General features: G+C 32.5%; 5 protein-coding genes across 7 annotated transcripts; 2 read left to right on the plus strand and 3 right to left on the minus strand.

Annotated features, from left to right (window-relative positions):
* Positions 1 to 76: 76 nt before the first annotated feature.
* LOC139101827 (uncharacterized) lies at positions 77 to 5,837 on the minus strand. 2 transcript variants are annotated; one of them, XM_070655272.1, is made up of 4 exons: positions 5,723 to 5,837; positions 5,027 to 5,565; positions 3,967 to 4,924; positions 77 to 655 (listed from the first exon to the last, which is right to left on the minus strand). In XM_070655272.1, exons 2-4 carry the CDS (start codon positions 5,168 to 5,170, stop codon positions 432 to 434), a joined length of 1,326 nt encoding a protein of 441 aa, XP_070511373.1. In that variant the 5' UTR covers positions 5,171 to 5,565; positions 5,723 to 5,837; the 3' UTR covers positions 77 to 431. The 2 variants fall into 2 exon arrangements, with proteins under 2 accessions (XP_070511373.1, XP_070511372.1); XM_070655271.1 differs by having other exon boundaries at positions 3,967 to 5,565.
* LOC139101828 (metalloendopeptidase OMA1, mitochondrial-like) lies at positions 5,787 to 9,174 on the plus strand. Its single transcript, XM_070655273.1, has 8 exons — positions 5,787 to 6,250; positions 6,624 to 7,181; positions 7,281 to 7,420; positions 7,534 to 7,707; positions 7,780 to 7,887; positions 7,964 to 8,164; positions 8,294 to 8,470; positions 8,661 to 9,174. The coding sequence occupies exons 2-8, from the start codon at positions 6,836 to 6,838 to the stop codon at positions 8,754 to 8,756; spliced, it is 1,242 nt and encodes a 413-aa protein (XP_070511374.1). The 5' UTR covers positions 5,787 to 6,250; positions 6,624 to 6,835; the 3' UTR covers positions 8,757 to 9,174.
* On the minus strand, positions 9,131 to 16,024 carry LOC139101821 (nuclear RNA export factor 1). 2 transcript variants are annotated; one of them, XM_070655259.1, is made up of 10 exons: positions 15,830 to 16,024; positions 14,587 to 14,933; positions 14,206 to 14,292; positions 13,852 to 14,095; positions 13,557 to 13,750; positions 13,370 to 13,482; positions 13,171 to 13,207; positions 12,609 to 12,838; positions 12,304 to 12,472; positions 9,131 to 12,200 (listed from the first exon to the last, which is right to left on the minus strand). In XM_070655259.1, exons 1-10 carry the CDS (start codon positions 15,897 to 15,899, stop codon positions 11,760 to 11,762), a joined length of 1,932 nt encoding a protein of 643 aa, XP_070511360.1. In that variant the 5' UTR covers positions 15,900 to 16,024; the 3' UTR covers positions 9,131 to 11,759. The 2 variants fall into 2 exon arrangements, with proteins under 2 accessions (XP_070511360.1, XP_070511361.1); XM_070655260.1 differs by lacking the exon at positions 15,830 to 16,024 and having other exon boundaries at positions 14,587 to 15,809.
* Positions 16,025 to 16,091: 67 nt separating this feature from the next.
* Positions 16,092 to 19,146, plus strand: LOC139101824 (nucleolar complex protein 2-like). Its single transcript, XM_070655266.1, has 10 exons — positions 16,092 to 16,467; positions 16,534 to 16,634; positions 16,709 to 16,815; positions 16,907 to 17,061; positions 17,149 to 17,379; positions 17,445 to 17,633; positions 17,706 to 17,825; positions 17,908 to 18,039; positions 18,113 to 18,328; positions 18,405 to 19,146. Exons 1-10 carry the CDS (start codon positions 16,426 to 16,428, stop codon positions 18,723 to 18,725), a joined length of 1,614 nt encoding a protein of 537 aa, XP_070511367.1. The 5' UTR covers positions 16,092 to 16,425; the 3' UTR covers positions 18,726 to 19,146.
* Positions 19,147 to 22,729: 3,583 nt separating this feature from the next.
* On the minus strand, positions 22,730 to 26,685 carry Patr-1 (Protein associated with topo II related - 1). Its single transcript, XM_070655406.1, has 9 exons — positions 26,558 to 26,685; positions 25,815 to 26,006; positions 25,282 to 25,693; positions 25,077 to 25,174; positions 24,217 to 24,701; positions 23,902 to 24,115; positions 23,624 to 23,821; positions 23,257 to 23,523; positions 22,730 to 23,174 (listed from the first exon to the last, which is right to left on the minus strand). The coding sequence occupies exons 1-9, from the start codon at positions 26,594 to 26,596 to the stop codon at positions 22,914 to 22,916; spliced, it is 2,166 nt and encodes a 721-aa protein (XP_070511507.1). The 5' UTR covers positions 26,597 to 26,685; the 3' UTR covers positions 22,730 to 22,913.
* Positions 26,686 to 26,694: the final 9 nt, after the last annotated feature.

The raw sequence follows: 26,694 nt of genomic DNA on the forward strand, positions 1-26,694 counted from the left end.
GTTTTGTAAAACAATAAGAATGGAACATTTGTCTACGTTTTAAGATGAGAAAGATTAAATCTGAAGAACACGTGTATAACTTTATCTAAAACTTCATTATTTATTATTATTGTTGATTTTTATCCATCGAGTTTTCGCGATAGCGCCATCCATATACATATAACTTGATATAACTTTAAGCTACTAAACGATAAAACACTTAAATTAACTTATCTAATATACCTAATTTCTACATGTGTTTCGGAGAGAAGTTCTAGTTTGTATAATATTTTTTGTTTGGCAAGTTGAAGCTAATACGATTTCTGTCTGTAAAATACTGAAACTGTTTCCTTATATTTTATACTAATAGGTGTCGGTATTCTATTAGCTCTTAGTTTGGTTTCCTTGGACCTTATTACTTTCAATACGTGTGAAAAAAATTTGTTATTTGCTTAGGTAACATTCTCGTGGTCTTCGTTCATAATGCCAGTGAAATTATGATAATCCCGCGTTGTCGATATTGACGTGAGGTCCACGGACGTCTCCTCGACGTCCGCAATTTCCGTGAAGACTTCCGAGAAACTTTTTTGCTGCTGGGTGGTCGATACATCAATTTGTTCCAACTGTTTATTATCTATTGTCGCCGATCTCGCGGTCATCCTTTCGATTTGTGTCTCTGCAAATAAAGAATATCATTAAATTATCAAGATAATTACAATAGAATAATTGTAACTTTATTCATATCATAGAAATTAATATAAATTTAATTATTCCAGTTTTTTCTTTTTGTTTTAAATTAGAGCATTTTTTATTAATGTTCAATATTTCAATAATTTGCTTGAAACTCTCAGAAGTTTGTTTTCCGTTTCATTTATATTAATCTTTCTGTGGATTTTCGCAGTTTCTAATTATAGGGATGCTCGTATCATCCTCTTTTAGCTGGCTTTTCGGTCATTTTTACCATCGGAGATCGGTGGATTCGTTAGGGAGTCAAAGGAAGGAGACTTCGGGCATTCTGGCTGGTCTACTTTCGTTCTTCTAATCGCTTGATCCTTTGGGTTCCAAACGAAGGTGTAATACAGGGACAGCAATATAGCAGCCATGCTGACGAATATCACGTACGCGACCACTGTCAGCACTCGTATCAGTTTCTGTTTGTGCTTCGGTTCGTAGAGCTTATCTTTCCGCTCGTCCCCGGCGAAGCGGACCTCGTTGGGCGACGGCTTGCTCTCGCGATTACCCAGGGTACGACCGATGCTCGCCATCACGTTGTGAGCGCTCATTTTTCGTGGCAAATGCATCCCCCGACTCGGCGAGAATTCACGAACTCTCGATTAACGAGATGCTCGTCATTCCGCGGATGGACCTCACAGGAGGCACTCGAGAGAGACAATGCACAGCTGTTTCTTCTCAATATTGAAAAGCAAATCCACGCTTGATAACATCGATCAAGAGCGTTAGAAAAGCTTAGCTTGACGTGAATCGCGAGCTCTTCTGCGGAGAGAGAGAAAAAAAAATCCAAGATTTTAATTTTGCTTTAGAGATTGATATTTAGAAGTTGTACTTTTGATCGAACGCCTTTTAAGTAGGTATATGATATCGTATATCGTTAATCGAAAACTAATTAGATCCTCGAATATTAGCTCTTTCTGGCGAATACATTTGTGGGCATACCTCAACGTTAAACGCATCCGCAAATGACGCATGTTTATTTCCAACAGCGTCACATCCTCTCGAGATTCTCAGCTTGCGGCCTCCGTTACAAAGATCGTTTGTTCGAATACCGTTCGATCACAGCACAAGAGGGAAAACGTGTCTCGTAGACAGGGCGTGACTCGCCCGAGAGGCGAGCTTCGCCCGCAAGCTCCAGATTACGTGCCGAGGAGATTGGTTTCCGCGCTCCGGGATCGATAGGTCCAGGAGCTTTCAGCTCTCTCGTCTTCGCCACAAGAACTAAACACGCGCGTTCACCGCTGGGCTATTTCTGGGTGCCGGCTTCCGCAAGCTGGCCGTATCTCGTCGTGTACGTATCGCGAGTATGAAAAAAAAAAAACAACACACCCGCCTTGGATACGTGCACGGGAAAGCAGCACCTAGTGCGCAAGCTCCGGGACCTTGACCAGCCGGGAGCTTTTCGCTTCCAACGCCAGTCAGGAGTTGATAAACTTACAAAGATATACGAGGCCGTTACACCTACTGAGATCTGCTTTGTTTAATCGTACCGTTTTTTTAATTTTTTTTCTTTCTTTTTTTACGGTTTCTTTATTTAAAATATAACATTTCCTGTTGCTTATTTTCTCCCCACCCGTATTAAAAATATCGCGAAACACGTTGGGCGCAGTTAATTCTCACGTAGCAAGAAATTTTGTAAGATACGCGTAATTCGCACCGCGGAAGAATCGCCTTTCTAAAGTTTGCTGATTAAAAGAAACGTTTTTTCTGAAGATACGGATAAGAGTTAGAGGAGAGACGAGTAGAATATTTTATCGGCGAAATATATAGCACTGTCTCGAGATGGGATTAAATGTAACGAGAGTTGAATAAAAACGAGAGGGCGGCTGTCTGGGCTACTAAGCAATTTCGTTTCGAGAACGGATCGGCATAAGGCTTTTGTCGCTTTACTTGTTCTATAAAGGGTGGCGCGCCTTTGTTTTAGTAGAAGAACGTCACAACGCAATCCCTCGATCTTTTCCTCGACAAACACGGCACACTGTCCGATCCCTTAGCATAGGTTTCGTTATAGTCAAAGTATACAGACGTGGGACCTTGAAAACGGCTACAAGAAAATTATAGCCGAACTCGTAAATTATAAAGCTTCGCTGCCGTATTATAAAGTGTCTCCATTAAATTATAAAGCACTTTTGACACAAATACCAAAAGAAATATTTTACACCGTAAAATATCGTCGAGGTACTCTTTGAACGATTTAAATTATACGGCCGCGATTTTTATTAAATTAATACTTGTACTTCAAAAATTTGTCTAAAGTATAATTTGCTTTTGTTAAAAGAAAAATTACATGCATAAAAAATATTTTTTGCGTTATAAAATTTCTTGCTTACGATTATTACAAAGCGTACATCCGTTCGTCATAGTAATTTTGCCATTTTAATAATAATTAGAAAGTATAGAAATATAAAAAATAATCAGCGAGAGAAGGAAATCTTAAGACCTCTTGTTTGGGGTAACAGATGACTGTATTTTTAATTATTTAATTAAAAAATTATTTAGAGGCGCGTGATACGTTACCAAGAAACCAAATATATATTACACGTGGAGATATTTAAATGTTATTGGATTGTAAATGTGATGTAATATCGGAGAAGCCCTATAATTGATTGGGCTGACCCTGTTTCACTTATTACTCGGTAACAATGGATAACTATCGTATGCCGATCCATCGACTATTTCTAAGGCTTTAATTATTGTTCTCCATCTCTGTCACGTTAAGAATTCCCCCCTTTTTTATTTTTTTTTTATTTTAGTCGGCAAGAAAAATTACTTCCCCACTGGATACATATTTATCGTGCTAAAACTTTTATTTCTGAGTCAAGCAAATTTAATTTACTCATCACGCAGAAAAGAAATATAATTTCTTTAAACATTTAAGTATAAATATCTTTTGAAATGTTTCATATTTTTTATAAAAGAGCATTAATCTATACAATTATTTCTGCTTCAAGTTCCACGATTAACAGAACAAAATAAAAGGTACAAATTAAATAATTATTTAAAATTTTAATCGCTGCTTATCATTTGTTATAGAAAATGCATTATATTTATCATGTGATCTGGTGAAAACGGGGTGTTTATTTTATGGTTTACGAATATAAATGGGAACAATCGTAACGGCCTCGAGGGAAAACTACGAGTGACGTAACACATTGTATAATCATACTTATTGTATAATCACACGGTCACGTTTTGCGTGGCTGTGCTTATTCCGTAGCACCCATAAGAAAAAAGTGTATAGATCTGAATTCTTACCTTTGAAATCTCCTGTTTTCGCGACGTGTGACCATGATTTTGCGGTAACCAGGCTATCATGCATTTGACGGAATCCCGGATCGTCGATGAATTCCAAGCGTGACTGGCCGGTCGATGTGGTATCGTGCGTGATCTGTTCCATACGATCTTTCGAAGAGGGTTCGTTAGAATTATTTTCTTGGGGGTTCTCAACGCTATCATTTACTCCCGCTTTTGATAGAACGATCGTTTGTACGTTGTTCAAATCACTTTTTCGGTCATCCTGAATGAACCGATCATCGTTAGTCTTACTTCGCCTCACTGGTTCTTTCCTGTCGATCTTCAAAATCTCCTGGATCTTTTTCTTGAAAGAATAGTTTCCGAAACTGCGTCGACTATCACCATTTCTAGCGCCGCTGTTTGTCGTCACGTTGCTGAGCCCGTTTTTGAGATTCTTTTCTTCGATAATTGGATTGAGCCTGATGTTAGAATTTTTATCTAAATGTGCCCGACTCGTTTCAGTTTCTAGGATAGTCACGAACCTCGTAGAAGACGTGCTTTCAGCCTCTGACGCGTTAGAACCCGCGAGCTCTGAAGACAAATTGAGGCCATGAGTTTTTTCTTCGAGGATGTTTCCTTGCGCTTCGCCACGTTGTGAAATTATTGTAGAATTACGCACTGTCGTCACTCTGACCAGTGAATTGTCGAACTTACTCGGGGCCGTCGTTGCTCGCGACAAATTTCGGGCGCGCAAGTTGTCTACAAGCGAATGTCTCAACTTCAACAGTACCATGTTCAATCTATGATTCTTTTTCTCGAGATTTGTTTTCTCTCTGCGATCGAGAACCGAATCGCCGTCGTCGTGCATCGTGCGACTTAAAAGAGGTTTGTGCGCGCGATTCACTTCAGTCTGCAGCAGGAAACTGTCCTCTGTCGTCGGATCGACTTTCTCCAAGGTTGGTGCAATCAAGAACTGCATCTGCGGATCCATCCGCAAACGTTCGCGGTGCATGAGTCTCGGATTTGGCGGCTCCCACAGGAATAAGTAGTAGGCGCTCAAAAGAATGCCTACGAAACTCACCGAAAACAAGTAGGCCATTACGGTGACTACGCGGATTATCTTCTTCGTTCCGCGATTCTCGTAGATGTCCGCATTTGGATCCTTTGCCGCGGCATCCGCAGTGGAGGCGTCCTGCAATTTTCTCTCGTCGTCCTCCTTGCTCATTTCGGCTTACGTGCGTCTGATCTCCTACGTGAGAATTAATAATTAAGAAACCTCGATCTTCTCAGTCATGATTTTTTGTTCTCGCGGGGAACGATTTCTTCTCTCGCGGTATTTTTTCTTAACTGCCATTCGTGATTACATAAAAGAGATATGAGTTTACCAGCCGGCGCTCGGTTTTTTCGAATCTGGTTCACATTAATGGCTTAACTGTTTATTACATCTACAAGCTACCGCACACCATGCAAGGGTAGGAAATATGAGACGGTCTGTCGATCGAGGTAGAGCGTCCTGGTAGCGATAACACGCGCGACTGCAAGTTCTTGGCGAGCGACGCACCGCAGAAAAGCTCAACTTGGCGGCGTCTACCACGTGCTTGCGCAAGCGTTCTCGTCTTCCTGTAATGTGATTCACGTTAAATCTTGACAATAATTTGACAATAACCTTGGAGTGAATCGTAAAAAGCTCTTTTACGATTCGCTACTGCGAAGCAAATCGTCCTGGAATTTAAGTTTTTTTTTTTTTTTTTATTAATTCGAGACATAAAGGGCTAACCTCGATCGTAGACATCACAACTTCCGCGCGTAAAACATAGAAATACTTGCTGGTGGAGGTCCGGCCGTGGCTAATTAAATACTTGTAAAGGCAGGACCAAACTCTTAACTCTTTCGTCTACGGTGGAAATTATAGGTGCAAGAATCGTGATAAATCGGTATATATTAATTTTTTTATTACGCTCTCACCTGTGTATAAATAAAAAAGTTCGCAGCGCGCGAGATGCCAAGATGCAGCCATGATGTTCTGAGTCGCGCGCCATGAAATAAACTTCAAAATGACTTAAGTCGCGAAGTCGAACGATATCGAACGACGCCAAATCGACATGGCGTGTCTTGTATGTACGTCAGTCTAGTCTGGTTGAGATATACTACTGAAAAATTGGATAATATTTAATGAAAGACAAAATAAAATAAGATTTTGAGCGCATACATTTTAAATGGAAAATAAGCATTTTACAGCTTTTATACATAAATGTAAAATTACGTCGATAAATAAGACCTTACTACTTTAACCCAACGTATCATTGTAAGTCAGTGTATATTTAGCCAAGAAAGAGAATTATAAATTTCGTTAAAATTTGTATAATTGCTAAGTATTTTAGTACAATAACTGAAATTAAATTTAACTCCTTTAGTTTTGCAAATTTAAGTTTTGTAAAATATAAAGCTTTCTACTAAAACTAGAAATAAAACTTATCTTACATAACCAATAACTAGATTCTTGCTCATCTTACACTTTAGTCAAGTTAGATTGTATAATTATACGAAAAATATGACAATGTGATTGTCAACACAAGTCCTTGCCCAAATCAATTTATCTAGGATTTATTACTAGCTTACAAGAATTTATAGTGATACATTTGATGATTGCATTTGACATTGGTATTTTATTTTTATAGGAAATGATCTCCCTCATCAAAGTATTGCTTGACAAATGAAATAGTGAAGAATAATGAACGCTTGTGATGTTTCAAACTATTCTTATTAATAGTACTCACAGATTACAGACAATTATAGTCACTGTACTCTTATATGTGGCATCATACTCCTTGACAATCTATAGTTTGATTTCCATTTTGGATTTATTTACTACAAGCTAATTTTCTTCAATATGCTTAACATATCGAAAAATATATGTCAAAAGAATATTCGATGGAGTACAACCCATTTCATTATTTTCTCAGCAAGAGGTTACCATCATTCTTGGCCTAAGAAGTTTCTTGTTCAAAATAATATTAACTGCAGAAAGATACAGTATTTAAAATTGCAAAAATGTAATTTTCGCACAACGCAGAACTTGTATGTTCCACCGTTAATAGCTATGGTTCTGCGTCCTGTTTTACGTTTTGGCGCGTTACTTATCGGACGAGGTATAAAAAAGTGGTGGACACGTAAGTCAGAAAAAGAGAAAGAGGAATACAAACACTGGTTTAGGGAAAGACGTAATATGTTTTTAGGTAAATTCTTAGACTAAAAATTGCTAATTAATTATACTATAAGAATTATTTTATGCCATATGCGCTTTATACAAATAATTTTTTTTTTTTTTTTACTAGGTTGTTTTGGACTCTATGGTCTTATGTTAGCTGTTTATTACATGACTCATCTTGAAACAGATCCATTGACTCAACGTTCGAGGTTTATAATTTTTAACCGAGAACAAGAAAAAAAACTTGGAAAATTGATTCTCGAAGCTGTAAGTAAACGATCGTTGTAATAAAATAAAAAAGTTAGATTTTAAATTCTTTATTGCATGTGTATTAAGATATATATTTAAAAAAATTATATAACAAACTCTATTTTACTTAGCATTTAGAAGCTCATAAAAATGATTTGGTACCACATAATCATCCGGCTTATAAGAGACTTATGAAAGTGATCGAAAGAATTATTACAGCTAATAAGGATTTAAAATCGATGAGAGATATACAGTGGACTTTAACTGTTATCAATACACCATTGACAAACTCTTATATTTTGCCTGTATGTGCATTATCAATTTTACAGAATGATATAATGTATATACAAATTATTCTGACTTTCGTTTTTTTTTAGGGCGGAAATATCTTTGTATCTTTGGACATTTTAAAAATTACAGAAAATGATGATCAACTAGGTATTATTTTAGCTCACGAGATGGCTCATTCGTTACTGTTACATTCCGTGAGTAATAACGCGAATGTTTGATTTATGTTAATTAGAATTTAGAATATAAGTAATTAGTTTTTTCTATCAACAGCTTGAATCACTCTCAGATCAATTATTATGGGATTTTTTAATAGCAATACCAATATTAATAGTTTGGGCATTATTTCCTGACATGGCAGCTGCTATAATTCACATGATAGGAGAACGAATTCTCAATATTATATATAATCTGCCATTTAGCAGAGTTTTGGAAAATGAAGCTGATGAAGTAGGACTTAAACTAGCTGCAAAAGTATGTTATGATTATATCTAAATCAACATTTTACATTTTGTATTGCTGTTTATATATTTAAATTGATTGGTAATTAAGAAATAATTCTTGCTATTTATAAACTAGTATGTTTAATTATTCTTTGCGCAGGCTTGTATTGATATTCGCGAAGCTGTTGTATTTTGGGCCACAATGAGAACGCTTACAGAAATGCATACACTGCCTCCAGAATTACCGTGGATATCAACACATCCCACTCATGGAGACAGAGAGAAAAAATTGAACGAATTAATGACAAAAACTTTAGAGTTACGAAAAGATTCAGGGGTATATATTATTAGACGTTTTTTAATTAATTATTGTTTAATGAAAAATGTTAACCTATTTTTTAGTTAATTTTTTATTACTATATAATTTATAAACTGTCTGCTGTCGTAAAATTACTTATCACATTGATTTTACATCATTGATTTTACAAATTACAATGTGTTATAAAAATTTTTACTTTGACTTGCAGTGTTCGACATTGCCTGTAATAGATCCAAGAGACAAGTTTTACAAACGATCGGAAAAAGAACAGGAAATTTATTTTAAACAGAGAGGAATAATGTAAGATCAAAACTAAAAAAATAATAATTTTATCATTGTGCCTAATGCCTGTATCAGATCAGAGATTAGGGATACGATCAAACCACTACGAATGCGTTAAAACATTTCGAATACAATCAACTAGTCATTTCCAAATATTTTAACAGCATCAAGGACGTAATTGAAATAACTCTAATCTTTAATCTGATAAAGGCTTATAAAGTTTGATTTTTTTTTTTTTTTTGAAAAAATTGTTAAAATGTTTATGTTGTAAATATCAAACATATATTTTTATCTAATTATAATTATATATAATTATATACATAAAAGTAAATAAAAGATTAATAAAATATTATTTTTTTAATTCATATTACAGTTAAGAATTGCTCAACAAAGCAATACATCACTAATTTCTTTAATAAACATATTTACATTATGTACAATGTGTATCACCTTATATAATTTTTATACTATTATATCCTATTTGTTAATATTTTAATATTTTCTCCTTTTTTTCATTTTTTTTTGTTTAAAAAGTAAAAATGATTAATATTATGGTTTTCGTACATTTATATCAGTAAATTTTTTTTACTTGCACACATCTTACAAATCAAAAATATATTTATTATTTTCTTCATTAATATTGATATAAAAAAGTTTTTCAGAAGAATTCTATTTCCCTATTACATTGATTATTTATAGCTAGTGTTTACAAATGTATACGCTAGATTTTTGATACTTTGCGTGTATCATTGTCGAATCACAATACATGCATGCTACTCTGTTCTTAAATTAAAAATGTCGCATACGAATATGTGAGTATAAACTATTTCTCTTTGCTTTTTCTCACTTTATAAGCGTTCACGATAATCCCCCACACTACTACGCGATTGGCATAAGCATAATACTTGTATGTTTAACATCACATCCGTACATCAAAAATTATCCGCCTCTTAAACTCATAGAATGTCTCTTGAATCAAGAGAAATGCAGATAAAAATTCAGCCAATCCCACTATGACGATGTACGTCATGCATATGTGAGATATCAATTGCGATGAGCTTAACTGTATCTCATCAGGATTTATTCACCTCGTTCTGGGAACGAACTTTATGTTCTTCAAACGAGCAACGCCGTTCCTTTGCGTCTTAATGTCTGATAACAGATGACATTCGGGAATTGTTTTCTGATATGTCCTTGGACTTCAGAAATCCCAGTTAAAAATATCAAGATACTGTTCTAGAATTGAAATTTTCAGAACATTATCCTGGATACGATGTTTTTGGCTGTTTCTTATTACATGGATGTGTGTATATGAATGTGTTACGCAAACCCCATTTAATAAAATAAGAACAATGAAAAAAATAGCTATTGCATCTTACATATATAATGCTATATTTATATCTATGTACATGCTGTAAAAAAAATAGAATTTGTCACGAAAATCTATCCAGTTGAATAATTTATACTCACATAATGTAAGCGAACTTTGTTTCATACAATATATGATTAATGATTTACGAACGTATAAACCCTAGTGTATACTTTAAGACTATTTACTATTTACAATTTACAAAAACTGCGAGTTTGCTCATTAAATAACAATTTTGCGAAACTGTTCATACTTTCTACAAAATTGCACTAGTTATTATTTTCAATATTATTTTACGTATATGTTATTTTGAAATATTTTGTTAATTCAATTATTATACGAAACTTGTAAATTTAAACGTATGCATAGAAATCGAGCTTTTATCTGTGCGCGTAACAGAACCAGTTAAAACCTCATTATTTCTTATTACTTTGTATATATATTTATTACTAATTTATTATCATTTCTATCTTTCTATCTTTACATTCGCATTTCATGTAAAAATAACTATTTACAAAAATGATAAGTACTTTGATTAGAACGAGTTCAATTGCAACTATTAAAAATAAATATTTTAAAACAGTTATACACTGTACATTTTGACAAGTTTTAGTTATTTTTATCTGAAATGGTAGAAAGCGTAATAAAATAGTAATAAATACATGTACAAAACTACACATTTCTAATTTTACGAGAAAAAAAAATCTGAAGTTATTTATTTTTCACGTACTTTTAAACGAATACTTTGTTAATAGAGCAAAATCATATATCAATATTAGAAAAATTGAATTTTGAATATACAAACAAATTTTTGTAAATTTTTTAGGTTAAAGATTTTAGATGGTTTTTTTTAACTATACAATGATGTTAGATATAATTAAGTAGATATGCCTTTTGTCGTAGGTACAAATTAAAATTTTTTTTATTTAGAGAAAAAGATATAGATACTTTTTAACTTTTTATCAAATATATAGATATTATATATAAGATTTGAATTTTCTTTTTTTCTACATATAATATAAAATTTTTTTTTAGAAAATTTATTTTTTTTTATTAAAAAAAAAATTAAAAAGTATCGATATCTTTTAAATATCTTTCTCTTTTGCCTTATAAATGTAACATAAAAAAATGGGAAATATTTGTTTAATATCTAACATCATTGTTAAAAATATGTTACATATAAAGCGTGGAGAAATAAACAATGTAAATATGCTAATGGAATATTCATTTTTCTCTATATAGTTTTTATAAATTAAACGAATTCATTGAATTTGGAAATTGTAATATATGTATATTGCAAACATTTATGTGTAATTATATATTTCTCTGTTTGTGTGTGCACACGCGAGTGCATGTGAGAATACGTAATAAGAAATAGATATCCATAAGATACATATAATATAGATCAAAGCTCGAAAGTAGTTGCACATTTTGAGCTAATTTCAGAGTTCACGTCCCTCACTACCGCTCGAGGCTCGAAATGTGCAACTAATTCCGTGCTCAGATGTAGATATAAGTATACCATAAAAAAAAAGTTTAAAAAATTTAATGGAATGAAACGAAACAAAAATTAATATTTTGCAAAGAGCTCGCTTTCTCAGACTTTTTTTTTACTAAAGAATTATCACAATGGCAAGTTTTTTAATTTAACGTTCATTACTTGGTAAACGCTTCTGACGGTACCTGTCCACGTTTGAAGAACTCTTGAAAGGCAGAAAGCGCATTGTCATAATTCCACTGTGTTTCTTGCAAACACTTTAAGCTCCATTCCAAATTCATATTTGTTTGCTGGCTTAATGTCATTGTCATTTGTTGTTTGATGTCATTGGTAGGTTCCGTTGGCTTCGGTACTGCTGGAGTGGCCGCCAGTGACGATGTCTGTGGTTGAGTTGGTTGATTATTCAGTTGATTTACATATTGCTGAAGCTGTTTTAGAGTCGACTCAGGTGGCTGACTGATATGCAATTGTTCATTTCGAATACAATATCCCTCGCCTTCTGGGACAATTATAAATGTTCGATTGAAATAACGGATAGGCTCGTCCTTCCCAACAAACTCTTGAAAGAAGCCCGTTATCGTAATAAACATCATCGCTTGCTGCGGATAAATAAGAAATAAATTATCAATTTATTTTCATTCCTCATATAAAAGCACATCCACACTAGTGTATGACTATTTGGCGTAACAATTAGTTACTTACTGTAACAAGAGAGATGTCCATGGTAAAGGTATTCAACAAATGTCTTGTTCGCGGCATTTCTGTTATAAAAGAAACTACTGGTAATCTGCCATGTTTCAGTAATTTCTGTCTTTTGTGCGTGTCTTTTATTTTGGTTAAATCCCGGCTCTCCATAAGATACCCATTTAGCCTGTAACAAAAAAAGTTTTATACTTTTTAACTGTGTGCAGTATTAAGAACAAGACTATATTAAAAAGATATATTTATAACACAAAAATACTTAAAAAAAAAAAGATAAAATAATACAGCACTATATAAACACTTACTTATGGTTTTGGAAAGAAGTTATCGTCATGCTAAAGCATGCATGTTTATCATATGCATCAAGTAGCGGTTGACGATTTTCGCTATCGTATATCATAAAATATTGCTGCAAAAATTGACTCGCAATTTCTTGTGCCTTTGCATCAGCGACGAACATTCTTTGCGATGGAAGTATTTTAGCAGTATCATCGATTACATCGAAGACAATTGGACGTGGTAATTCTATACCATCCTGTTGTAGTATAATTAAAGTATTTTGCATGAAAAAATAATTTAACACTTACAAATATGTGTACACTGAAAAACAGATATGGCATTTGCTGCGACGAGCGGCTGGCGTACGTGACTTCCACCTTTCTCAGCCGCCGAGTGCGGAGAGGTGTAGTAGGCCGCGTTCCCTCTCAGTCTTCTGTAACCGGTGCTCCGCAACACATCTACGCGCGCGCTTCGTGTGAGATTCGACGCACATCACGCCAAGATCACGTACGCTAGCCGACGTCGTAGCACCACGAATGCCATTTTTGACGGTGAGAGTGTACATGTAATAATATGCATGATACTTACTAATTTCAGCAACTTTGGGAATCGTTTTCGAACATCGCTATAATTAACAAAAATTTATATAGTCGAATAATATAAATAACATAAAAATTTCGTTATTAGGTAATACAAAAAAATATTCAATTAAAATTTAAATATAAATCGCAAAATTTAATTTAATACAAATTTGCAGTTTAATAATATATAACAAACAATACATTACCTGATATAATCATTTTGCCGAGATTTATACCTATTACAAACGGGATTTCCAGCCAACTTTAATTCGATCAGCTTTAGATCCTTAATGGCATCTAAATGATACATGTCTCTGATCTAAGAATATATAATTAATTTAAATCATTGAAATCAATGTTGAGAACAATATTTCTAATTCAAATTAAACTTACCTTATTATTGCCAATGTACAGAATATTTAATTTCGAGAACTTTGTACTTAGCACATGAAGTTTCTCAATATTCTGCAGCTTATTGCCTTCTAAGTTTAATGCTTCTAAATTTGGTATATGTTCCGCCACAATATTCAACACAGTCAACAAGGTATTAGGTAAGAATAACGCACAAAAGTAATCAGAGCAAAGATCTGTAAAATAAATATAAAAATTTAATCTCCCGATAACATATTTTAAATTAATACATATTTATTTTAAGTTTACATATGCATAGTCATAATTTTCTTCTTACCTGGATCAAGATGAAATTTGGATAAATCCAAGGCATTTTTTTCTTGTAAATATCTTTTAACCATCGCTTGCTTTAATCGTTCTTTTAACTTGTTATCTATTTCACAAACAGGATACCCTGGTTTAGCTTTCACTTGCAGTTTCCATCCATCACACATTGTAATCTTCCGATCACAATTTAACAATGCCTCGACTGTTTTAAACTCATCTACATAGAAAATGGCCTCATTTCCTATTACTTTGTACTATAAAATAAGATTTTTCTTTAGTTGCAAAAATTTATCACTTTAAACTAATAAAACTAATGAAATAATTAAATCATACTAGTATATACATAAAAAAAAATTTTTTTTACCATTATAGGAGTAAATTCTTCAGGTGCCATATAATTCAAAAGTGTATTTATAACATAATCCTTGTTATATTTTTGTCCATATGGTATCTAAAAAATACAAATACAGATTTATTTTAAATTTTTGCATAATTAAACGTATAAATAAATAAATAAATATATATATACACACAGGGTGTTTGATTTAAGGTTTCCTTCCCGATAACGGTAGATAGATATCAGGAATACTAATCGAAAAATCAAATACCACTTAGTAAAATTCGTAACCGTTACGAATTTTACTAAATGGTATTTGATTTTTCGATTAGTATTCCCGATATTTATCTACCGTTACCGGGAAGCAAACCTTAAATCAAACACCCTGTATATGTATAAAATACTTACAACAATTCTATACCAACTGGCTTCTGCAACTGGAAGAGATCTCATTCTAGAGCCAAACTGACCTCCCTTGAAATGCCTGTTTGGCATGGGACTATTCCTCCCACGAGAGACTGTTCGCCAGTTTCTATCGTCTCCACCTCTATCCCTCTGATTGATAATAACTTGTCTAGAGTTATTATTTGAGCTGCCAGCCATCGGTATGTCTTCGTCCATACTCGCCAATGCAAATTGACGTATGTAGGACATATCTCTATGATTAGGTCGATTAAGAGCCTTAAAGGATACGCGATGTTTGGTGGGACCGATATGAGGTCCGGTGTTATCTCTTCCTACACGATCATCATGACCTAAGAATAAAATAGCGATAAAGCAGTAAAATTTTATGAAATAATGGCTATTTCTATCACAAAACAATTGTTTTGCACATGACATGTATATAATATTCAGCGATTCTTGATTACGATTCCTCACGAGTATTACACGAGAATAATTCGTAACAATCGTGTAAATAACCCTGGAATAACATAGCTCATCGGTTCCTGTAAAATATCTTGTAATATTACAAAACTTTGTTACATAACGTTGCAAGAAATCTTAAAAAGTCAATTGCAACACAAAATTACAAAATTAAAAATAACATCGTAAAAACACTTAAGTTGTGCTAAAATAAACTTCGTTTTGCCATGCTATACGAGAGTTCTCGCAATTACTTGATCGAAAAATAGAAATGTAAAGCAAAAGTCGAATCGTAATAACAGTAATGTTATTTTTCTTGAGATATCTGTTGACGAATTTGAATTTAACTTTTCCGAATTTGAATTTAATTGTTCCGGAGTAGCTTATTTGTTCATATCGCTCTATTGACTTAATAAATTCGTTGTTATTAAATTAAAGTCGCAAAATATCGTGCGCAAAGATCGCGCGAGTAAAATTGCGCAGCGTTGCGAGTTTCATATGCCGTCGGTGTCCATCTTGTTTTCCTGCGTTTAACGACAACGACGTCGTGAAATGTCGACAAACTTGCGAATAAGCTCGACCTCGAGTGTGGAGATCATCTCCGATCATCTCATCGGCGGGCGTACCGAAGAGGCGAGGCGAGAATTGCGAAAGCGCGCTCGTAAAGAATAATCGCGCGCTTGTAAAGAATAATCGCGTGCTTGTAAAAAATAATCGCGCGCTTGTAAAGAATAATCGCGCGGTCCCATCGTTCGTGATTCGTCACAAACGGACGAAAGGCACTCACCGAAGTACACCTTGTCCTCCATTCCTCTGCCGCCGTTACGGCCGCCCCGTTTATTCGGTTTTTTCGGCATCTTTTCCAGCGTCAAGCAACAGACCACACTGAACCTGCTCTTTTTTTTAACCTCTACTTTCCAAAGAGTAACTTTGCTTCTCGACGCAGCGACACGATGTAGGTCGTGTCGTGGCTCCGAACGAACTACGGGATACCGGAAATGAACAGAAATATGTGACTTTCCTTTGCGCATACGCAAAGAAGATTGGCTAAACGATGGTTATTCACTTAGGCCAGATTTGCAATGGACGTGCCAAGTCATAAAAATATGAATCAATTACATTGAAGTTCGAAGGGAATAATCGCATGTGATTGATTCATTTTCTTTTATGACTCAAGGCTCATTCTACCATTGCTAATCGGCCTTATGGGGCATACGACGTGATAAATCTGTTGTATTTTGAAACACGAAGTACTACACGTGGGAATTAAAAGATTGGAGCACGATTTTGATCGATTTAGATCGTAACAGGATTCTAATCTTTTTCTATTTTACGTTGCGTACTTTATCTTCGTTTGACGACGAGGATAATAATACTTTTGCAATGGGTTTAAATAACAAACACATTTCTAATAGAAATTCAAAGGTATTTTATAAAACATTTACAATTTTATTTTTTAATATTTTTTTAATGTTGTTATTTAATATTTAGGTTGCGAGTGATGACAGCGATCAATCAAAAGGAACTGATAAATGTAAAAAGATTACTATACAGATACTAAAAACTTGGCAACAAGAAATACAAACGGATAAGTAAGTCATTTTTTGTTTAAATTTTTTTTAGGTATCTGTGTATTATTTATAACAGCCTTATTCTTAATTTACAGATCAATTGTTACTATCAAACATGTTATAGAAGCATTCCATTCAGCTGTAAACAGTACTACAGCATCATCGGATATAATCCTGCAATATACAGTAGGAGGAAGTGCAAGTTGGTTTTAATTTTTTTTTTTTTTTTTTATTAAATAGCTAATTATTTTTTTAATTGATTTTAACTTTATCTTACTAATTATTATGTTTAGCATATAATGGTTTGATCCAACTGTGTGTAATGCAATTGCCTGATGCATTTAAACAGTTTTTAAAATTAGATCCAGAATCACAAGGTGTACATAAATCTAAAAGATTTGAAAAGATACAAGAGATTTTAAAATGCTACATGTTAGATTTAGTTAAAGTAAGTTTATGAAATTTTTTTCGTTTATCTTATGCATTTAATACAATTTAAACAATAATTCAATCTAATAAACAATCTGTTTTGCAGGTATTGGAGCAGGTAGCATTATCCAATAATAATGCTGCTGTTACAGTGCTTTTAAAACATCTTCATCAAATGCTGCCTTACACTGAATTGATTTCATCTTTGAATAAACCATTGTTAAAAATCTTATTAAACTTGTGGTCAACTGCAGACCAAACTATTTATATTATAGCCTTTATAAATATATTGCATATTGCAACTAGCAAAGAATTTGTAGTTGACGAACTATTAGAGGTAAAATTTACATGTCATAATTTTTATTAAAAAAGACTATTTGTACTAACATTGAAATTTTTTAGGTCATGTATGAGATATACAGTCAAAATATGAAGATTGTTTCACTCAAGACATTACCAAGGATAAATTTCATGAGAGATTCTTTGATCGAAATTTATCTACTCGATCATAATACTTCATATAGTCATGCGTTTTTACATATCAGACAATTAGCAATTGATTTAAAAAATGCAGTATCATTAAACAACAAGGTAATTATTAAGTAATCATAATTAATGCATTAAAAATGTATAAATAATACTTCAGATTTTTTTTGTTTCCAGAAACATATTCAGACTGTATATAATTGGCAGTATATAAATTCCTTGCGTTTGTGGACAGAATTAATAACTCGGGCAGGAAATAAATCAATGCTGCCATCGCTGTTATATCCATTAGTTCAGGTACCAGATGTTTTAAACCAACAAGCAAAAATAACATAATAGTCTATATTAATAAAAACGCATTAAATTATTTTTTAAATAGATTATTATTGGAACAATAAAAGTTAATCCAACTGTGACGTATTATCCATTGCGATTCCACTGTTTGGAAATGTTAATAAATATTTCAAAAGGAACTGGAACATTTATACCGATTTTACCTTTTCTTCTTGAGGTATCAATTACTTTCAAATTCTAATTGTAGTTCTAAGATATATCTTGTAATATTTTATTAATTTTCTTTTTAGATTCTAGACTCTTATGATTTTAACAAAAGACATCAAACAGCTACAATGAAACCTATATCCTTCGCTTGCATTTTGAGAATATCGAAATCACAGTTGGTAGAAAATAGTTTCAAAGATAGCATTATAGAAACTATTTATCAACTTATATTGGAATACGCAGCCAGTGAAAGTTACAAAATATATTTTCCGGATCTTTATACATCTTGTATTATACAGGTATTAAAAAAAAAAAAAATAAAAGTTAACAATTTTTTAATACGTTAAATATACTGTACCAATATATTTTTCACAGTTAAAAGAATTTCTGAAAAAATGTCATGTGGCAATTTATTGTAAGAAAATGAAACAACTGTTATCTCTTATTGAGGAAAATAAGAAATTCATTGAGAACGAGCGTTCGAAAGCAACAGTTGATCTACAAAACATGGCGAAAATTATAAATTGGGAAAATCGAATAAAAACAGATGGCACAGAAATAGTCAAGTTCTATGCCTCTTACATTAATCATCGTAAATCCCAAAATCATAAATTTCCTGTGAAGAAAAAAGAAAAGGTAAGTGTACCCGTTAAGAGAAAGTCAACAAAACGTAAATTAGAACTGTGTAAAAGATAATTAAAATTAATAAAAAATAATTATAAATAATACTAATTACTATGTTTCGATATCAGAAAGATACGAATATTTATTATTATGCATCTGTTAAATAAGGTAAGGAAAAAACTGTTTATTACAAGATATATTTAATAATTAATAAGAAGAAAGTATGTATAAATGTCGCCAAATATGGGTTTCATAGTAAAAATTATATAGAAATATCAGTGTTGACGGAGTGTTTTAATTAATTAAATACACAAGAGATACATAGGATGCAAAACATTTATTTAAGACTTTGATTTCAAATTAGATCAATTCTGTACATACACAATAGCTACAGTTATGTTTTCAGACTGTCATAAATGTACAATCAATTTTCTTTTAATATACATGTATATCACCGACAAGTACATAATAGACGCAGTGGCGTTAAACTATGCAAGTTTTTTTTTTTTTTTTAAAGTTACTTTAACGATTTCGGGTTTTTCTTTTATAGCACTCCATTATATCCGTTTCGTTTCTAAACATAATAAACATAGCGGTTTTATAAAAATATATTTTTAATCACAAAAAAGCAAACGCATGATTTTCACTCTAATCGCTTTATCTACTTTACAAGAAGACATGTTGCATTTTTCTTATTTATTCAGCTAAAATTTCAATTTGTATGACAATGACACAAACAGAATATGAATCATTCATATATTATAATGTAATTCATATCTGTATTGTAACAGATATATATATAATATATACTGGATTAATATTAAAGTATACAGATATACTCGTTGACAATAAAATCCCTTTGCTGTACAAATTGAATAAATTTTAGTTTTATATCGTTCTGCTGTGCTACAATGAATTTTTTGATACAACTAGTGCATTAGCAATAGTAATATAGTATCGAAACAACGTTGCCCTTGCAACAATTAATGCAGGAGGCAAAATTAAAAAACTGTAAATACGTACATGAGTTATTAAGAATACGATTATGTAAAAAAAAAAGGGGGGGGAGAAAGAGACAAACTAAGTTCTATTACTACATATGCTACATAATGTGAGTGAGTAGAAAAAAAAAACATTACTTTATCAATATATGTATATATTTATGAAACATATACATATTCTTTGTAATTTTGGAAAGAAAATAACAATATTCATTAATAGTCGCCTAATTTTCCTCTTAACATGTAAATTAATAAAGCAGAGTTTAAGCAATTAAAATGAGTACTACTCTAAAACGTATTTCTTTTTCTTAATTAATCTCAAGAAATTATTAAAAAATTCTTAGAGTTTAAAACAATTCATAAATATGCTGCTCCTACATTATATTTACTCTAAAAAATTGAGTCCACAGTTACGTAGTAAGAAGAATGTAATGTAACTTTTAGACTTCTCAAACATTCCTGTTTATAGATTAATGGGATCAATTTATGTATCCCTTGAATTCTCAGCATTGGTTATAAAAACATAAATTTAATTTCTTTTTATTAGCTGTTACATAAAAATAAAACCATTAATTAACAAAACTTTAAGCTATAAATTAATAAATTACTCGAAAGCATTAACAAACAAGTACTCATTTGATTCGCTTTTTTGTTCAACTTATTAATTCATTTAGTTAATTATCAAAAATGTGTATATAATGAAATATAATAATAGAGGTAAATAAAAAGTATGTAACACTATTTGTTATGTATTATTTAAATACTATAAGCAGCTGATCGCACTGAAATAACGTATGTTTGTATATGACATTATAACTTAATTTATATCAATGAAAATTAACTGAAATGCTGCAATATTTTAATGTTTTACTTTTAATGCTCTATTTAGTGAAGCAATTTACGTTACGATAGAAAACTGGCGCGATAAAATATTTGTAACTAAATTTGGATTGTGCATTTACAAAAATCGTAGTTATATGCGATGTTTTCATTTTCGTTTTTTTTTCTTTTTTAATTTTTTTTTTTTTTAATAGATTTTCCTTTACAAAATTTCATGCAATTTAAAAATATTCGAATAATTGATAATCATTATTACACTTGTTAAGACTACAAACTAGCAACAAGAAAGTCTAACTTGGAAAAATTGTTTTTGCAAAATAGTATTATTACATCATGCGACATGGCAGAAACCGAAATATTTCTGCATTTGATTATAAAATGCACCCATCATTCACGCAATACCATTCTATATACAAGCTAGAAGTACGTAAACAAATTTATAAATTAAACTGCGATAAAAAGTAATCGTCTTATTTAGTATTCTAAAGGCCATGTCATCTCATTCACTTTATTTTTAAAATTCTATTGGTACTGCAAACATACAGTTGCGATTACAGAATCCCTTTTCTTTTTTCTTTCTTTCTCTCTTCTTTTCATTACATGATCACAAGATTGCGTCTGATATACAACAACTATTTTATATTAAAAAATAAGAAAAGAAAGAGAGACCATGTTTTCTAAACTAATGAATCTGTAATCTTTTATAACTAGGACAAAGATCACGTTGTCACATGCTTTTGATATCTGAACTGATAGAAATTTAATTTTACTTAATATATAATACAAATGTTATAAAAAGACTACTACAGTTTTGCTGCTGATGAACTAACTTATGCAATTGTTGTATACTCCTCATCTTCATAATAATATCTTAACAGTGCAGTGTAAATGATTATCCGTCGTTATTTCCAAAATATAAGTCATCTGTACACTGATAGTGAGTTTTTTTTTTTTCTTTCTTTCTTTCTAAGCGCTAATGATTTCATTTACAACAATGCATAATGTATTTATAATAACGTAGACATTTGTTTCACATATAAATAAAAAAAAAAAAAGGAGAACATATACGATTCATCTTATCTTCCGTAAATATCATATGTATGAATACTAATATACATTGAGAGACAGATATGGCACATTTGCCGCGACGAAGGCGATTAACGTATGACACTATTGTGATGTGTGTCGATCCTCGTACGAAACCCATAGTTAATATATCGCGAAATGCCGGCCGCTGAAAACCACTGAGAACTGAGGAAGAGAACAGTCCCATTATTTCTCCCCCCTTTCTCGATCGGTGTTTTTTTCAGCGGCCGGCGCTTTGCAGTGTATTAACTATGGGTTTCGTGCGAGGATCGACGCACATCACGATAGTGTCATACGCTAATCGCCTTCGTCGCGGCAAATGCCACATTTGCCTCTCAGTGTACATGTATGTTTGCAAAATATACATAAAACTAAACCTTAAAATATACATTTAGCAAAAAAAAAAAAAAAATTTTAAAACAACTGTTAATGTAAAATATGTTATTGCGTTCTATAATAAAACATATTGAAAAAGAATGCAATTTGTAAGTTTTTTTAATGTATGTAAAATATTATTGTGTTTTTACATAAGAAAAAATCACACATAAAATAAAAAAAAAACGAACTAATATGTGTTACACATTTAAAATAATTTAAATATTAATCAGAATAATATATCAATAATAATCGATGTAAAGACTAATAGTAGAACCTATAATTTTAAAGGCATTAAAAATGTAAAAACATTAACTAAAAGAACTATGAAATATATAGCAAATAGGAAGATAAGATGTGTAGTTTACAAAGTCAGACATTCAAAATTATTATTTTTACTAATCTAAAAACAGGTTGATCATTGCAAATAAATGTGAACTATGATAACTTCAAATGTCTTACGTTAAACACTAGATACCAATCTTACACAGAGTAGGAATCAAAGTATACTGCAATTTAAGAGAAAAAAAAATACCTGTAAAAAATTTGGCATGCAATCTCTAGTTATTTGATGTTTTTTTTCTGATATAGTAGCTTCGTCATGCTATCGATTATGAAACTGATTGGTGTTTATAAAATATACAAGGAAAAGTAATATTATATATGTATATGAATAAGAAACTTCATTGTGTATCGAGATGTTCACAACATTTCTACCTATATATATACATATATAAATTTATTTTTTCAATATTCCGCATCAGATACTTAATCTACTTTGTAAAATCATGGCATCTATTTAGAAATATTATACACAATGAACGTTTCAATAACATTAGTAATTATTAAAATATTTGTCTGTATGTATTATTTCTTTTTAGCGTAATTTACTTTTCGCACGTTAAAAAAAAGACGAATCTTAAAAAAAAAATTGAAGTGTAATTTGTGTAACGTTAGACTATCGTAATGAATTGGCATCAGTCAACAAGCACGCTAGCGCTGTGTACCTTTCTAGTTTTAAACTGGAAATCCGGTTCAGATGTTTATTGAGCGTATTTGTGTTAATTGGCTGACAAGGTGCAATACAGGGTGGCGAGTCACCAATTAGCTCAACTATTGTCACTATAAAATTTGACCATTCAGAAGGCAAGGAATCATCTGTGACACACAATAATTGTTCAGCTTGCTCAAGCATCGTTGCTATTGCAGATATACCAAACTGAAAGACAATAAAACAAAGGTCATTAACGTTTAATAAATATAATAAAAAATTAATAATTATTAGATGACATGAAACAAACCTTATTCAGAAGAGCAAAAGTTAAACTATTATTTTTAACAGGATGAACAGTAGCCGAATCGGATAATGCTCTTGCTAATCGTAATATGGTATCAAAATCTTTCACCGTATTAAGCCATCTTCGAAATTCAGAATAAAAATCCGTCAATATGTGACAATCTCTACGACCTATCACGGCTAATCCTTTAAATATAGCAGTCCACAATTCTCTTAACTGTTTATTATGTTCCGTCACGTTCAGATGAGGTAAAAAACGTAACAGTAATGTCTGGAACATACGAATATTTATATATATATATATAAATATAAAATGTTGAAAATAATTTTAAACTTTAAATCTTAGCTTACTTCGTAAAAAAAAAATTTACCTTTCCTTTTCGAATACTTAGCATACTAGCTAATTTATCATCTTGTATTAATTGCTGGATACATATTAAAATCATGCTTATTAATTCCGGTTCAGTTTTAGTCGCATTTACTTCAGATTCCCCTTCTTGTTGTTGTAGTTCCGGAATCGAAGCGAGAGGGTTACTCAAATCTTCGAGTTTAAATTGTAATGTGAACAACTAAAAATTAATAAGTTATTAATAAAAAAAAATACTTTAAATTATTTTTTATATTAATAGTATAAGAATATTGACAATACTCTTTCAATTTCAAGAAGTAATTGTCGGGTTTTTTTAGTGTCCTTCTGCTGGGACTGAGATGTAGATTGAGAATCGCTATTTGATACGACATCCATATCAATGAGTTTACGTGGCGCTGTCACACTGCTACAATGAAGTTTGCCTAATGAGTTCTCAAATTGAGCTGGTGTATATGCTGATCTTGAAGGGGCTTGAGATGATGGTTCCCAATCTCTAAAAGAATAATTAAACAAAATAAATTCAAATAATTCAAGTAATAAATAAATTTTACACAAAATAATCACCAATATATATTTTGTAATAAATAAACATACCTGTGATCTCTATGATAGCCGTTATTGTTATGGTGTTTCTTATCTTTTTGCTCTTGATTTGCATGTTGTTTATTCCGTTTATCACAGAATACGACATAATAATGGTCATCAATGTACGGTTGAATTGTATTAAGTTGCAATAATTGAATATTAATTAACCATTGCTTTTCGTGAGGCTTTATAGCAAGTTTTCCTGAGTGTTCGTATTCCCCTGAAGCATTACCATTAATACCGTGAGAATAATGTTGATGATGATAAGACCTTTGATTATTTCTGTCATGATTACGGTGGGGATATTGATTGTTTTTAAAAAATGGCTGATGTCCAGCTTGTTGTTCGCCATGATAATAGGATCTGTTCTGGTTCCTCTGATTTCCTAAATGTGAATAAGAATGTTGCTGATGATTGGTTTGGTTATTAGGAAATGCAGGCATCATGTGATCTGGCCGAAGGAACTGTGGGCCTCCTAAATTAGGATGCAGTTGCTAAAATGTAATAAAAATATATTAATATAATAAAAATACTTTAGTATGAAAAACATATTTTATAACAGTGCTCGGAATAAAATGCACATTCCGGCCCGATTCTAAGTACTCCTCCTCCGTTCCCCCTCAATATAGCTCAAAGGCTAGCGCGGCCGAGTTGCCGATCGCGCGTGTGACGCTATGTCTCATTACATTTGTCACATATAAACGCTTCTGAAACATAGCGTCGCACGCGCGATCGGTAACTCAGCCGCTAGCCTTTGAGCTGTATTGAGCTGTAGTGGGGGTACGGAGGAGAAGTATTTAGAATCGGGCCGAAATGTGCATTTTATTCCGAGCACTGTTTTACAAGTATAATTTGTAAAATATACTTACAGGAGGGAAACCATAAGAACCATGAAGGGGTTGCCTTGGAACTGGTTGTGGCAACATTAAATGCGGAGGAGGATAACGTAATACATTACCAGGTTGATCTGACAAATAGAAAAATAAAAAGTATTATAATAAAAATTTTTTTATGTTATTTTTAATTTGTATATATTTTAATGTAATATTTATCAATAATAAATATTATACTTACTAATTAAGCCTAATAATCTAGGGTGTTGTATTAACTGATGATGTGGTACTCTTATATTGGGCAAAACTATAGGATGTGCTCCAGGCAAACCTAGTCCTGGTGGAAAACGTGGTGGAGGTAGGCCATTAACTTGAAGTTTTTCTTTCAAAGAAAGGGCCTCAAAAAGGAGTGAACCTTCAGACTTTTTCTGTTGTTGTTGTTGCGTTTGTGGTTTGTTGAGACCTGGTGGTGGTCTATTTGCAATAAGACCCCTTTCCAATTCTTCCACTGTACAGGCATTTGGTAAAGATAACCGTGGCTTTGGAGGAGATAAATTTAAAGGACTACCCCATACACCAGGTCGAGGAACTATTCCTTCCTTATCCAAGACCAAATGTGATAAGTTATCTTCGATATTTATGTTAGAAATAGTCTGTAAAAAACATAAAGCATATGCCAAGATGTTTAATTATTTAAGAAAATCAAATAATTTCAAAAAAAATAGAATAAAATGAGAGAACTAAAAAAATACTCTCAATAATAACTAATAATACCTTTTTACTTGTTGAACTCTGATTATGAAGGCGATTTGATTCAGTAATTTCGGCAAGTTTTTCATGATCTTCTTCCCAATCACCAATAGCAGCATCTGGACCAAATGTTTCATCATTCAATGCATCATACTCTTCTTCCTCAAGTTCATCTTCTTCCACTGGACAATCTAATCCATCTTCTAGATTGTTGTCCTAATCATATCAAGCAAATAATAATTATTACATCGATATAGACCAGATAAAAAAAAATACCACAGATTTTGAGAAGGGAAAAAGGAGAAAATCTATCAAAGTCATTACAAAAGTCACAGCCATGTTTCGTAACGACGATACTTCCAGCACATCGGATTCAAGTAAATGAGACGTTAATTAAAAGGTGTACGCGCAAATCTGTCGACAAGCTCGATTGGGATTTACGACTAGATGTTAATGACCTTTAGGGTAAGGAAAATAAGAACGAGGTTAGACGACGTAACGTAACCCCGCGACCGGGAGACGATTTTATCATTTTCCAGAGGAAGGGGGGCGTTATCGACGAGATGCAACTTGGGAGTAGAGTTCGCGAGACTCGCGCTTTTCGATCGGAGCCGCCGACATCGGCGAAACTGCTGTTTTCTTCGGGCAAAAGACGTACCGCGACGCGAATGTTTATCGAGGAAGATTCGCAGTCGCGTGTTACATCAAAACGCGGACAAATCGGGCCGCAGGCCGCGCTCTGCCGCGCGCTACGTTTCCGTACTTACTCCGAGCGTGGTATCGAAACCGAAAAAAGTGTCTGCCATTTGTGAAAATGAAATCTGCAAAATGACATGTTCCGATTAAACGTCAAGTGCTACAACGCGGGGCATCAGCTGCCATGGCGGCCATGCCGTAACTCGCG

The sequence above is a fragment of the Cardiocondyla obscurior genome, linkage group LG04, assembly GCF_019399895.1.
Source record: "Cardiocondyla obscurior isolate alpha-2009 linkage group LG04, Cobs3.1, whole genome shotgun sequence".
NCBI classification, from domain to species: domain Eukaryota; kingdom Metazoa; phylum Arthropoda; class Insecta; order Hymenoptera; family Formicidae; genus Cardiocondyla; species Cardiocondyla obscurior.